The sequence below is a fragment of the Trachemys scripta genome, chromosome 9 (genome assembly GCF_013100865.1).
Source record: "Trachemys scripta elegans isolate TJP31775 chromosome 9, CAS_Tse_1.0, whole genome shotgun sequence".
NCBI lineage: Eukaryota > Metazoa > Chordata > Testudines > Emydidae > Trachemys > Trachemys scripta.
In genome coordinates, this window is record NC_048306.1 from 89,585,443 (window position 1) to 89,598,738 (window position 13,296).

At 41.6% G+C, this 13,296-nt stretch overlaps 1 protein-coding gene across 1 annotated transcript; it reads right to left on the minus strand.

Annotated features, from left to right (window-relative positions):
- Positions 1-9: 9 nt before the first annotated feature.
- Positions 10-9,927, minus strand: TNFSF10 (TNF superfamily member 10). The gene is made up of 5 exons (XM_034781608.1): positions 9,704-9,927; positions 5,369-5,521; positions 2,980-3,025; positions 2,044-2,136; positions 10-1,025 (listed from the first exon to the last, which is right to left on the minus strand). Exons 1-5 carry the CDS (start codon positions 9,827-9,829, stop codon positions 574-576), a joined length of 870 nt encoding a protein of 289 aa, XP_034637499.1. The 5' UTR covers positions 9,830-9,927; the 3' UTR covers positions 10-573.
- Between the last annotated feature and the right edge of the window lie 3,369 nt (positions 9,928-13,296).

The window sequence follows — 13,296 nt, forward strand, 5'->3', positions numbered from 1 at the left end:
ATATATTATAGACTTATAGAAAGAGACCTTCTAAAAACGTTAAAATGTATTACTGGCACGTGAAACCTTAAATTAGAGTGAATAAATGAAGACTCGGCACACCACTTCTGAAAGGTTGCCAACCCCTGATCTAGTCCCTGTGCAAATCCACCTTTCCTGCAGAGGGACTGCCACAAATGAGGTTTTGAGATGCTTTGGTAGACTGGTATGGGGAACCGCAGACAGTGCCTGCCTCCACTTGATCTGATCCTAGCCAAAGCTATTCAATACTTTGACACGTTAAAATCCTGACAAGTCCTAGAACACTGGCATGTTTGGGGATCTGCTGTGCTGTTATACACGGCACAGTCATATACAGCTGCAGCCACCTGCTGCACTTCCGTATTGACTGTTAGGTTTGATTGCTCTGAGAAATGATCCTTTCACAGGATGAATTGACAGTGGGGATTCTTGCATTGTCACTGTTGCTTTGAAGTCACTGTATTGTCACAGTGGCTTCCTCCCTCCTCTGCCACCTTAGATTATAGAATTTAAAAAATGATTTCTTTGGGGGTCTGTTTTTCTGTTAATCATTTAGCTGATCAAAAAGGCTCCAAAAAAACTTGCTTCTTTGTCCATGTCAACCATGTCCTCGTTACTGACAGAGACAAAAATCCTATCATCCCTTTTTAGCTGAAATACTCCACCTTGATATATGGAGTAAAGTCCATATTCTGCCCTTTTAGACCAGCAGCTAGTTCTTGCACTTTTCATGAGCAGGATAGGCTCTGGATATGTCGTCAGTTTGTAAACATACTGGACCATTTGCTTAGGGTTTCTGCTTAGTGCTAATGGATCTGATTCTGAATCCTCGTTCTCAGGTTCGCGGAATCGAAAGTAAGTTTGAGAGTAGATGTAATAAAACCCGGTTCTAGGTATGATTAACTCCCCATTTTTCAACTCCACATTATAGAGGAATGAATGGTCTTTCCTTGAGGGTTCCCAGGTATTTATTTTCTGCCCAACACCTCTTCTGGATGAGGAATCTATTTGAGGGGAAAAAAATAGAGAAGAATACAGAGCTAAATAATGCTGTGTGCAACAAAGTCCACTTCTCGTAGCTGATGAGATGTTTTTTCAAAAACTAAATAAGAGCAATGGGCCAGATCCTGCATCCATTGGCTTCAGATGGTACAGGATCGGGCCCAATCTCTCTTAAAGGGTATGTTTCCACTTGATGGTAGATCGGCACTGCTGCAGTCAATGCAATGGGAGAGCACTTGAGTACTCCACCACCCCAAGAAGCGTAAGAAAGTCAATGGGAGACGCCCTCCCATCGACACAGCGCAGTGTAGCCACCGCGGTAAGTGGATCTAACAACGTTGACTTCAGTTACATTATTCACGAAACTGAAGTTTCTTAAGTTAGATCGATTTACCGTGGTAGCGTAGTCCAGCCCATAGATTTCAAGTTTCATAAGTAGCAATTTGGCACATCACTTTGTGGGGACTCATTTTAGTTTTGATCTTTGAATCCCCACTGCTGCCTGAAATACAGAATGAAAATGAATCCAAGTTGCCACATGGCTACCGAGCAAAACAATGTGAGAATCCTAACTCACCCCTGGTTCCCCCAGAAGATTTGAGAACTTTAGCAAGTCCTTCAATAAATCTGGAGTGAATTTCAAGTCAATACTGCAAAGGGGATAGATAGAGTTAGGAAGAGGGAATTTTCATTAAAAAACAACTAAAGACATAGAAGGAAGGTGCACCATAGATACCCAAGTTGAATGGGGTTGATACTACTATTAGAGTGCGCTGAAGAATTATTTTCACCAAAACTAGAAAATCTTTGATTTTTTTTTAAAGCTTTCCCTGTTTTCTGGCCAAAAAATTGCATTGAGTCCATGAGAAACAAGCAGAAAAGTGTGCCTAGAATAATCAACAGTCAATATTCATTTCTGGAAAATCGCAAAGCACATATATTCAGTGATCTTTCCCTATTTTGTATCCTTTATTAAAGGAAGAATTGATATTCCTGTATCAATATAGCAAAATATCTTACTTGATGTGGATAGAGAGCTCTTCTTATTGCGGCTTCCAGTTAAGTGAGCTGCTATTCTGTGTCCATGGTTCTGAGATCCCTGTTCTTCAGTTCCTGGAAGAGTTAGAGACATTTCAAGTTACATGAAGATGAGAAATAACCATTTTAAATCTCAAATTAGAATTAGAGAAACAACAAAGCCATTGTCATCTCCATGGAAATATGTGACTAATTACTAAATTGACAGTATTTGAGGATTTATGTGTTTGTCAAAATATTTTATTTGACCAAATCAATGAGAGATTGAAGTGTAATGGTTGATATGGTCAAAATTTCTCAGAACTTCCCATACTCTCTTTGAAATGCCTTTTTTAAGCCTTCTATATGTTCCCCCCCAAAACCAGTGCCCAAACACCCAATACTAAAAATAAGTATGTGCTCGTGGAAAGGGTAAATATCTTTTAAGGCCAAATTCTGTGGTCTTTACTCTAGAAAAATTTCCTCTGACTTCTTGAGCCAGAATGCTTCCTGATAGTCCTCCTGGGGTGTAAGGCTCTGCATTAGTTTCAGAGGAGAGCTGTGCCCAATCCTTAATTAATGTAGCTGCACAACAACAAAGTACTATTTGTTCTCTGAAGCATGGAGAGGTTAAATGAATTGCATAAAATCACTGAATCAGACAGAAACAAGAACCGAAGCCAGGCACTTTTCCTGAATCCTGGTTCCATGCTCTAATAACTTGACCACATTTTCTGACTGCTTAATATGTCTCTTAAAAGAATACCAACTAATACTAATTGTTACTCATTTCCCATGCTTTGCTGCAGAAGAACTGTACAACTGAGTAAGAAATTAGGAACTATTCTCGACAACTGGAAAACATGTATGGAACCACTGCACATCTGCTACCATCGCAGTTTCTTTATGTGCTAAATAAATGTAATACATTAAAAATACCTTTCACTGCAGATGAAATGTTTTCCTCATAGTTTCTTGATATCATCTGCAAACACACGTAAAGAAAACTGTTTTCTTTCCGGGAAATCAGTAGAGCAGTGACAAAGATACCAGAAACACAACTATTCCATATACTCTTATATACCACATAACTGAACAAACTCCAGCATTTGACCATCAAACAAATTTTATTTCTATTTGTAAATAAAAGCGGACATCAAAAGGAAACTGTATCATTTATTTCTCACAACAAACTGTTTTGCAATAATTTTAAATATCTGAGGCCAAATTGCAATGGAGCTCATCCAATTGAATATTAAAGTTCTTTGGAAAATCTGGCCCTCAATCAGAGGAAATATAGGGTTCAGGGCATCAGATTCTGTTTGCAATTACTCCAGTGTAGATCTGGAGAAATTTGATTGTGGAATAATTCACCGGAGTTACTCCAGATTAACCCTGGTACAACAGAGGAGAATTAGATCCAGTGGTTTTCACAATGGCAAAACTATTGATATATAAATAACGGCAGGAATATATCTGGCTTAGTCTGTGTCTACACTGCCACTTTCAGTGCTAAAACTTTAGTCGTTCAGGGGTGTGAAAAAATGCCCCCCTGAGCGACAGAAGTTTTAGCACTGAAAAGCACCAGTATAGACAGCGCATTGTAGCTCCCAGCGATAAAGCTACCACCCCTCGCCTGGAGAGCTCTCCCCCGGCGATACAGCGTGACTAGGCTGCCCATGTCACAGCGCTGCCGCAGCCACGCTGTAAAGTGGGCAGTGTAGACATACCCTTAGTTACTGTAGTAAATCTCATACCTTGTTCTCAGGCAGTCTATCACCAAACTTACATTCAACATCTTGAACTAAGATTCATGTGAAAAGTTCTCACTCATAAATGTCCTGGCTTTCTTGAGGTTTTAATCAGATCCCACCTTATTTTCATGTAATTTTGATGTTAGTTCTTTATTAAGCAAAAATACTCTGTCACTTGAAGCCATTACTATTTCTCCACTGTAACTCATGGTTCCAGTCTCATGGGAAGGGTATACATTGAAATAACAATAGTTTCCAGTAAGCAATGATGGCTCCTCAATTGTAATAGCTCCATGAGAACAACAAAAGCATTGTCATCTCCATGGAAATGTAAGAGACACTGCCATTATCCAAGGAATACTGAGATTATAGAATGTAATGGCTCTGGGATACCTTAATCTGCATTTCATTGACTGAACAGCTTTCTTTCTAACATACTGTTTATATGTATTTGGGAAACAGCTACTATATGCATATGCAGCAGTTGCTTCTCTAGGAAATTCTGAATCCTAGGTGTCTTTCCAATGGTAGCAATGTTAGAAGTTGTAGTGCAGACAGGGTGAAGGGCCTTTCTCCAACTATGTTGTATAATTACGGGACAGCACTGGTGCAAAAAAATATTTATGAATTTTCCCATTGTAGAAACCTACTAAGTTAATACAGTGAGCCAAATTCTGCCCTCAGTTATACCAGTTAAATTTGGAGTAACTCCGTGGACTTCAGTTTGGGCCAATATTTTATTTAAAACAGACCTCCAATGCATCAGTGTATAATAACTAAATCACTATTAATTTACTAGATCAGTGTTTCTCATCCTTTTCAATTTGGAAACCCCTTATTCAAAGTAAAACTTCTTCAAAATTACATTTGCGATAAAAGTGAGAGTTAAAAAAAAGTTTGAATGATATGCCTATATCATTTATTAGTCTGTATGTGTGTGTATTTTGAAAGGTTGACACAGAATACCTGACTTTGAAGGGTAAGGCTGTGTGGGGAATGGGGGAGTGAGATTTCCAGGTTAGATTATAATAAAATTGTCAATGCTTCATGACATACCTGTTCTTTGTACAGTTGTGAGGCAGGAGGTGAATAGTGGTTTTCTTTACGATAACAGGGACGGTAACAGGGACAGTGAGCAAGATTCTGATCTCACACCTGTTACATTTCCTGTGGCTTGAGTGGGAATCACTCCTGATTTGCTAGTGTGAGTGAAAGAGTGGCCCTACATCTCCATGCTCTGTCACAAATGAGAAGGACATTCTATATAGTAGGCATGCTAGACAAACAGTGGATGAACCCCTCTTTGGGATGAACTTAGTAATAATTGGTCACCTGTATTTTCTGTGTCCTAAATACAGTGAAACTCTTGTAGTGAAATGACAATTTTTGTTCTCAGAAGAACTTCACTGCAAACAGAATTCCTTTATATCTGGAATTGCGATTTGACCACTAAAATGCAAGGAAACAATTTGGGATTTGCATTTTATTTCACTAGTTGGAGCTTAACTCTCTGAACCATCTGGATTGTTATAACCAAGCTCCATTGTTTAGTCTGTGTGAAAGTTCCAAAGTACCTTTTTAATTAACTCTCCTAGTTGCCACTTCACTTGCCAGCAGGGGTCACTCTCTCTTTCTTCATTTTCATTTAGATCCACATGTCTTATGAAAGTTCCGAGATCTTCCCCCATGAGACAAGCAATGCCGCTCTTGGAATATGTGTCCTGGAGCTGTGGTAGAAGGCAATAAGCTAGTTAATTCACTTAATGTACAGATATATGATGCATTTCTAAAACTCTTGGGGTTTAGGAAAACCCTTTCTGTTCTAAGTAACACCAATATGCTACAGCAAGTAATGATTTTATAAAGGAGAGTTAATCCTGACCTTACATACTTATTTAGCTACAACCAGATACTTGATATGCAAGAATACACTTACATTTTTATCTCTATATGTTCATAAACTGGACATCCAGGACTCAGCTGAATAAGTTTATGCACTTGCAATACCTACGTCACTAATGCTGAGAATTATTTTATCAGCTCTAACATTGTTAGAATTTAGTTCCTTTCCACAAGGGATCTTCCTACACTGAGCCTGAACATCAGCCACTAACCCACTCCCCATGTCTGCACTTTGGGCAAATTCCACTCCAGATTCAAACCTTGCAGCTTAGGGCATTTTCTGTAATGGAAGGGGGCCAGAAGACCACATTCAAACCCCTTCCCTATGAATTTTGAGGAAGCTGGCATTCAGATCTGATTCCACATCTGAGTCCTGTGACTTGGAGCCCATCTCTAAACCATTCATATATCTAAAGAGAGAATTCCTCCTTCTGATGTGTAAAGAGAAAGAGTGAAATCAGGGACCCACTGACGTCAATGGCAAAAGTCCCAATGTCTTCACTGTGGTCAGGAATAATTTTCCTAGTTATAGTTTAAAAATAGTAGTTTAAATAGTTTCAAATAGTAAAGAATATAGTGAACAACAAAACCCTTCCTCAAGCTCTGCTACTTCTGCAGGGGATAACCCATTATCAAAACTGAAGCTGGCACTTGTTGCTTAATGTAAGAACTCAGTAACCTAGTATCAGAGGGGTAGCTCAGTAACCTAGGCAGCCTAGAGAGAACTCCTGATCCCATTGAGTTCAATGGTTCATCATCATCCAAAACCCCTGTTAAGACCTGTATGCCAGTAAAGTTTGGAAAGGAAAGAAACCAGTGAACATACAAAGCATTCAGACCGGCTTCTTCTTCTTGATTTAATAGTTTAAATTCAACCATTCCTATCGTAAAGGATATATTTTTTTTGGTTTGCTTGTTAATCTGCTGCCTCTGGAAGTTAATTTACTTAACATGTCACAGTTTCAGCTATCCTTCAAGCTTGGAACATTCAGCATCAGAGAACAGGGGAACTGTTCTCTACCCCTCTCCCCACCATTCCCATCCTTTTCTGTCTGCTTGAAAACAAAGGAGGCAAGCCATAGATTTCCTGCTGGAGCAGGATGGAGAGAATTCACCCATCTGACCCTGCAAGCTCTTACCTCACTTAACCTCAAGCTCCGGACCTTTGTGCAGCAGCATCTACAGAGAATTCTCTTATGTTTAAAAATACTACCATATTCTATAATCATTGATGCAAAATGCTCTGACTGACAGGAGTATCCCTACAGGCTTTTGGACCATTACTGCAGAATAGGGTAGTATTTTTAATATAAGGCTTCTTACTTTGGGAACTTTACTTAAATCGGTGGAAATAAGCTATATAGATATAAGCACCTTTATACTAGTGTAACTGCATCCATGCTAAGGGGTTGGTTTTTAAACCAATATAATTAAATTGGTACCAAACCTTTGTGTAGACCAGCCCTTACCAGACCACTCTCCTACCAGATCTAGGGACCAGGAAAGGAGAGGGCACTTCAAAACTTTTCTCTTCAATCTGAAAGCAAACAGTACTGCCATTTCTGCTTTTTGCTTACTTGTCACACGCCTAGCCCCTGTGATAACTTTACTGTACTAGTACCTGGTATTGCTGCAGCATCTTGCATCCGCAGCGTTTAATGCACTCTGCAAACATGAGTGTGGCAGGGAAGTATTATTATCCCCATTTTAGAGGTTAAGGAAATGGAGGCGCAGGGCATTATGAGGCTTAATCAAATGATATTTGTACAGAACTTTGAGATCCAGGGAGGGAAGGTGTCACAGAAATGTTAAGTGGAGTATTATTAGTGAAATATTTCTTCAACTTCACCCATCATCTAAGGGCAACATTTGGATTATGCTTTTAAAGTCAATGAAGTCTGTTTTCTTCACTGTCCTATATCCTGGATGTGTAATTAACTCTACAGTGCATCCTAGGGCAGAGTCACTGCTTTTCAGCACTCACCTCCCATAAGCCAAACTAGGCTGTTCAAAAAGCTTTATCCATCTTATGATCATCAGATGGTTACATTTAGCTAATCAGATGACTATCCATGTAGATTGAGAAAAATTACCTAGCATTAAATAAGATTTTTTTAATTTGTACTGACAGCTGAAAGGATCTGACACCTGGCCAGTGATGATTATTTGACAGAAGTCTCAAAATACAGATACTATGAAACAGCAAAAAGAAGGGAAAAGAGGGACCAGGCTCACAGATAAATATCACTAACCATAAACCACATGTACAATTAAGGTAACAAACTGTATTTGCAATTCTAATATAGCAATACCTTACAGCTGTGTGCAGGAGAGCAAAAAGGACATGTGTAATAGAGACACGATATACTATTATGCAGATACCTGGGCTATTTTCAATCCAACAGAAATTCCCTTCAAAGTACTGGAGTTAGCCTTCACACCACAAAAGGGTTATTCTCCTGCAATAATAAGAGCTATATCTGAGGTAAGAATTGTTGGATGTGGTTTATTCAGAATAGTAGAGTACTCTTTCAAAAGTTCAAACCACTCATATTTGGAGGAAAAGCAACTAGGAGAAGGTGCTATGGTTACTAATTGCTCATGTTCACAAGTTTGATAACAAAGAACTTTGAACCAAGTATATGAGGGTCGGAACAATTTTGCGTACATTTCTTTCTTATCGCCAGTACAGTGTAACCTATTTTCTTAAGACAAATGTGATGTTTCTGTAGATTCCTAATCTCACCAGATATGAAGCTATCAGAGCAACAAACTCAGCAGACAGGTCCCCAGTTTTATACACTCAAGAAGTCTGGTATTGATTGTAGAGTGGTGCGAATCATCTGATAAGAATTTCCCAAACCATCTGATTTAGCCATCTCAAAAGAAACTGTGAGTAGAGTACTACTCAATTTTGCAGGTGGTAAATTCAAGGGTTGCAATAGTATTTTATATTTATACAGCACCTTGCAAATGCATGGATCTCAAAACCCTACAGAAATGATATACCTACAATGCTGCTTGTGTGCAGCCACCTCTGGAGCTAGGGAGAGCACCCAGATGGACAGCACACTATAGTAGGGATGGTAGGATAGGAAACGTGGATGGACACCTAGACAAACCCACTACCCCTACAGAACTGCCATGGGGTCATGAATGTCCATATAGGACCATGGGTTTTAAAGTCTTGTGCAAAAGTCACCCAGCCAAACGTTGCATGGAACTTCAATTACCTACTTAAGAAAAGATAAATGGCTGAGCCGATGCTTCCAGGATATGACCCTTTGGTTGCAGGGAGTGGAAGGCACAACCCCACAGACATTCCCCAGCTCTCTGCGTGGGGGGCAATGATTAGCTTGTGTCTGCCTGAAATTCTATCAGGATTAGTCACTGTCTGAAAACAAAGTATTGTCGTTGGGGTTTTTTTTTAAGCGTGTGTGACTATTCGGGTGAGAAAGCTGACTCTCCTTCTAGCCCCTAGCACTACGAATGTCCCAGCAGTGCTGACAAGGCACAAATTGGAGTGAAGAAAGAGCAACTTTGGAACATCAATGAAATGCGCATTTCTGTTTCGGGGGAAAAAAATAGAAGTCTAAGGTGAGTTTTAAAAACTTCTCTTTTCGTGACCTTCGTGTTCTGCATAAAAGCAAACAAACCCAGCCAACCAGCAAAACAAACAAAGCCAGCCTAACCCACTTCTCCTACAATGAAAGCAAAAGCGCTGGATCTCCAAGGCTTTCCTGCTACAATAAACATTGCCAAACTACAGTTCACCTAGGGCCCAATCCTGCTCCCTGCAAACACTGGGAGTTTTGCCACTACCGTCAGCGGGAACAGGATCACTCGTGCAGGAACCCATACAACCTTCCTTTGAACAGGACAAGGGCACACACGATGCGTTTGTTTTTCTTGACTAGATTTACAGAGAGAGAATGAGGAACTGCCTGTATGCTGGCCAAATCAGCCTGCAGATTGAGCAGTGCCTAGATCACCGCTCTGGTACGTACCTGTTTCAGCTCATTAGTGAAGTAAAGGAAAGTAATCGCCACGCAAATGGATTGCAGCAGCACAGCGGAGATCAGCACAAGCCCACAGGTCTGGCCAGTGCTGGGGCCAGCCGTAGGCAGCCTCATGGTTGGTGCGTACACAAAGAGAAGAGACACAAGACTGGGAGCGCGAGCGAGGCAAGGGAGGTTGTTATTGTTTGCTTTGTTTGAGGTGGAGCTCTTCCTGGTTGAGCAGGGCTGCAGACTTTGTCTCTCATCCACCCCTTTAGAGGATTTCCCTGCTGGCTGATCTCCAGGAAATGGGGATGGGCGGGAGGGGAGAAGGCACAACAACAATAATCCTAAAGTCTGCACATGAAAAAAGTACAGCCACAAAAATCCAGCTTTCGTGTTTGCAAAACCGGTGTGTCCTTGAGCTCTGATTTCTTTGCTGTATAGGCAATGCTGCTGGAAAATAGACTGGGGGTGGGAGAGGGCCTTATTTAAATGGTATTCACACTTCTTCCTTTGAATAGCTTTTGAATAGCTAGCCTTTTAGCAACCCTTTCTTTGTTCCTTGTAAAGCTGCAATTTCTGCCACATGCTAATACAGATCCTGATTCGCTTGTCTCACCAGTTTTACACCTACCTAACTCCATTGAAGTCAATGGAGTTATTCCAGATTTACATCAGAGGGAGTGGGGTCAGAATCAGACTCTTCATGTGTATTGAAAATGCAATAAAAAAAGCAACACCAAGATGCTATTCTCCTCCATTCTGCAAGGCCAAATCCCCAACCTCCCCACCCTTTAAAAAAAAAAAAAAAAACAAAAACCCAAACAACCAGCCCAGGGTAGGTGGGGAAAAGAAGGAACTGAAAAAAGGCCCTTCACGGAATGGGAGCAGCAGTGGTTCTCAGCTGCCTGGCAGCCTCCGCTGGCAGTTTGATCTGGGAACAGGGCTGAGGAGAAAAGGATGTGGGAGAGGATAGGGGCCCTTCACAGCATCATTCCACCTTCAACCTGCGGAGAGTGTGCAGTGTAAGATATTGCTGACTTTGCCCTCCTGAACTTACCCTGGGTTTCCCCTCCTCACATTGGACTATCCTTTGAGGAGCAATTTTGGGCAGCTGCCCTTAGAGAGCCATTGGAACATGACTCCTAAGAAACTGGGCCTCTGTGCAAATGCCCCAGCCCTAAGCTCTGAGGACCACAAGATTTCTTGGAGCTTCAAGAAGGTGAAGACCTCTTGAAAGAACAGTCTGGAGGAATTGACAGGTGGAATTGACATTCATCGAGATTCCTGGGCCTTACTGAGGTTCTCCTGTAAGACAGCCTTTACCTGTAGAGTTGGTGATTCCAGTCAACTTGCTGGTGGATTGAGATCACCTCACTGGCTATACATTGGCCAAACTGGACAGTCACTACGCAAGAGGATAAATGGACACAAGTCAGATATCAGGAATGGCAATATACAAAAACCTGTAGGAGAACACTTCAACCTCCCTGGCCACACAATAGCAGATGTAAAGGTAGCCATCTTACAGCAAAAAAACTTCAGGACCAGACTCCAAAGAGAAACTGCTGAGCTCCAGTTCATTTGCAAATTTGACACCATCAGATCAGGATTAAACAAAGACTGTGAATGGCTATCCAACTACAGAAGCAGTTTCTCCTACCTTGGTGTTCACACCTCAACTGCTAGCAGAGCACCTCACCCTCCCTGATTGAACTAGCCTTGTCATCTCCATACTGATTTATACCTGCCTCTGGAAATTTCCATTACTTGCATCTGAAGGAGTGAGGTTCTTACCCACGAAAGCTTATGCTCCCAATACTTCTGTTAGTCTTAAAGGTGCCACAGGACCCTCTGTTGCTTTTTACAGATTCAGACTAACACGGCTACCCCTCTGATACTTCACTGGCTATTAGTTCCCCCCCTCCCCCAAGCCAATCTTGCCTGCCCCAAGCAATTTTGATTCTTCTCATGTGCCATCTGCTTTTTGAGCCTTTAGCTTTCCTTTGTCCTCAACCGTGAGAGCCAGGCAGGAGATTTTCAAAAGCACCCAAGCAATTTAGGATCACAAGTCTCACTGACTTTCGGTAGGATTTCTTTAAGGGATTTGGGCACTTTTGAAAAATCTCCAGTCTAGAAACGCTTCATTTTTTAAATGAAACCTGAGATTCTTACATAATCACCTGACTCCAGAGTCTGGGACTTTAAGAGCAACATCAAATATCATGAGACTTATGATAAATGAAAGTTGGCAGCACTGCCTCCCTTCTTCACTTTCTCCCCCGACCCCTCCATCCCTGCCTTGCTAGCAGGCTCAGTAGAGAAGACTCCCCATGTACCACTAAAGTTGGTTCCTTCGGGTCAGGGTTTTGGTACTTTGGCTGAGTTCTGTGGGTAAGCTGATATGGCTATTGTGCCTGTTTGCACACTAGTCTCCAGGGCTGTCCCTCACAAGCACTAAATTCATTTCAAAAATGTAAAACAAAACATAGATTTCCAAGTGCTTTGTTTATATGCGTGTACCAAAGCATCTGCTACTACTAGTTCTCTCATAGAGGATAGAGCTACCATAGTCTGTGTGTGTGTGGGTGGGGGGGGGGTCATGTCTTCTCTTTCCCCTCCAACTTTCCTATTTAAACTCTGAAAACTGTGTCTCTTCTACTCAGACTTTGTTCACACTAGCAAGTTGTACCTGTATAGTTAAAGCAGTACAATCTCTCTTAGTGCAAATGCAGTTATTCTGGTACGAAGGTGCCTTCCCATAAGGGTAGTTCTTTATAACATCTTCATACCAGAATAACTGCATCTGCACTAGGGACTGTAGCAGTATACGGTTAAAAATAAATTTGCATCCCTAACTGACATAGTATAAAAACTTGGTAGATCAGGCCTCAAAGGTACTGTAGCTTTGAGGAGGTCTTGTCTGTGATAGAGAGTGCCAGTATTGATCCATTGACAATGCAAATGGTTGTGGATTGAAATCCACAGCAAGACCTGAATTCACTTGATGTTGACATTTCAGGACTATATTAGGGTTAGAGACTGCCCTGTCAGACAGGTACCCCAATGACACCCTTTTATTTGTTCAACACATAAGAGCCCTACCACACAGTCTTCCTGATGGATTTAGCCAGTGAAGCTGTACCAGAGAAATTTCAGTAGTGGGGCAGGTCAAAACAGCTGAGAAAATTGTGTTAGCATGAACTTGCCAATAGGCGATTGGAATCAAAAAGTCTGTGTGCTAAATGCTGTAGCATTCAGATTTTTATTGTATCTGTAACGACACGAAACACAACCCTCCCGTTTTGCAACTGGGTACGGTTTCTGCCATGCAACGTGACAGTTTGTGAAACAGTTTAACGCCGCTACACCTGCCGGATGGTGCCACTTACATGGGGCTCCGACAGCCAGAGAGAGCCCGTCCTCCTCTCCCCTGCAGCAGAGATCACTCCCTCCCTCCCTGCATTCGCAGATCGCCTCCGGCAGTCTGGAGCTCCTCCCCCGCTCCCCAGCGTGCCAGGACCAACAGCTCCGGCCGTTCCTGAGCAAGCTCACAGAGACATTAGGCGAAGGCCAACAACAAGGGAGCCAGGGGGTCG

Bases quoted from the DNA above. Each gene is read 5' to 3' on its own strand.
- TNFSF10 (XM_034781608.1), bottom strand. From the start codon at position 9,829: ATGAGGCTGCCTACGGCTGGCCCCAGCACTGGCCAGACCTGTGGGCTT. The intron at 5,522-9,703 runs GTACGTACCAGA...CTTCTACCACAG, and splicing joins TCACTAATGAGCTGAAACAG to CTCCAGGACACATATTCCAA. The intron at 1,026-2,043 runs GTAAGATATTTT...CCCCTCAAATAG, and splicing joins GAGCTCTCTATCCACATCAA to ATTCCTCATCCAGAAGAGGT.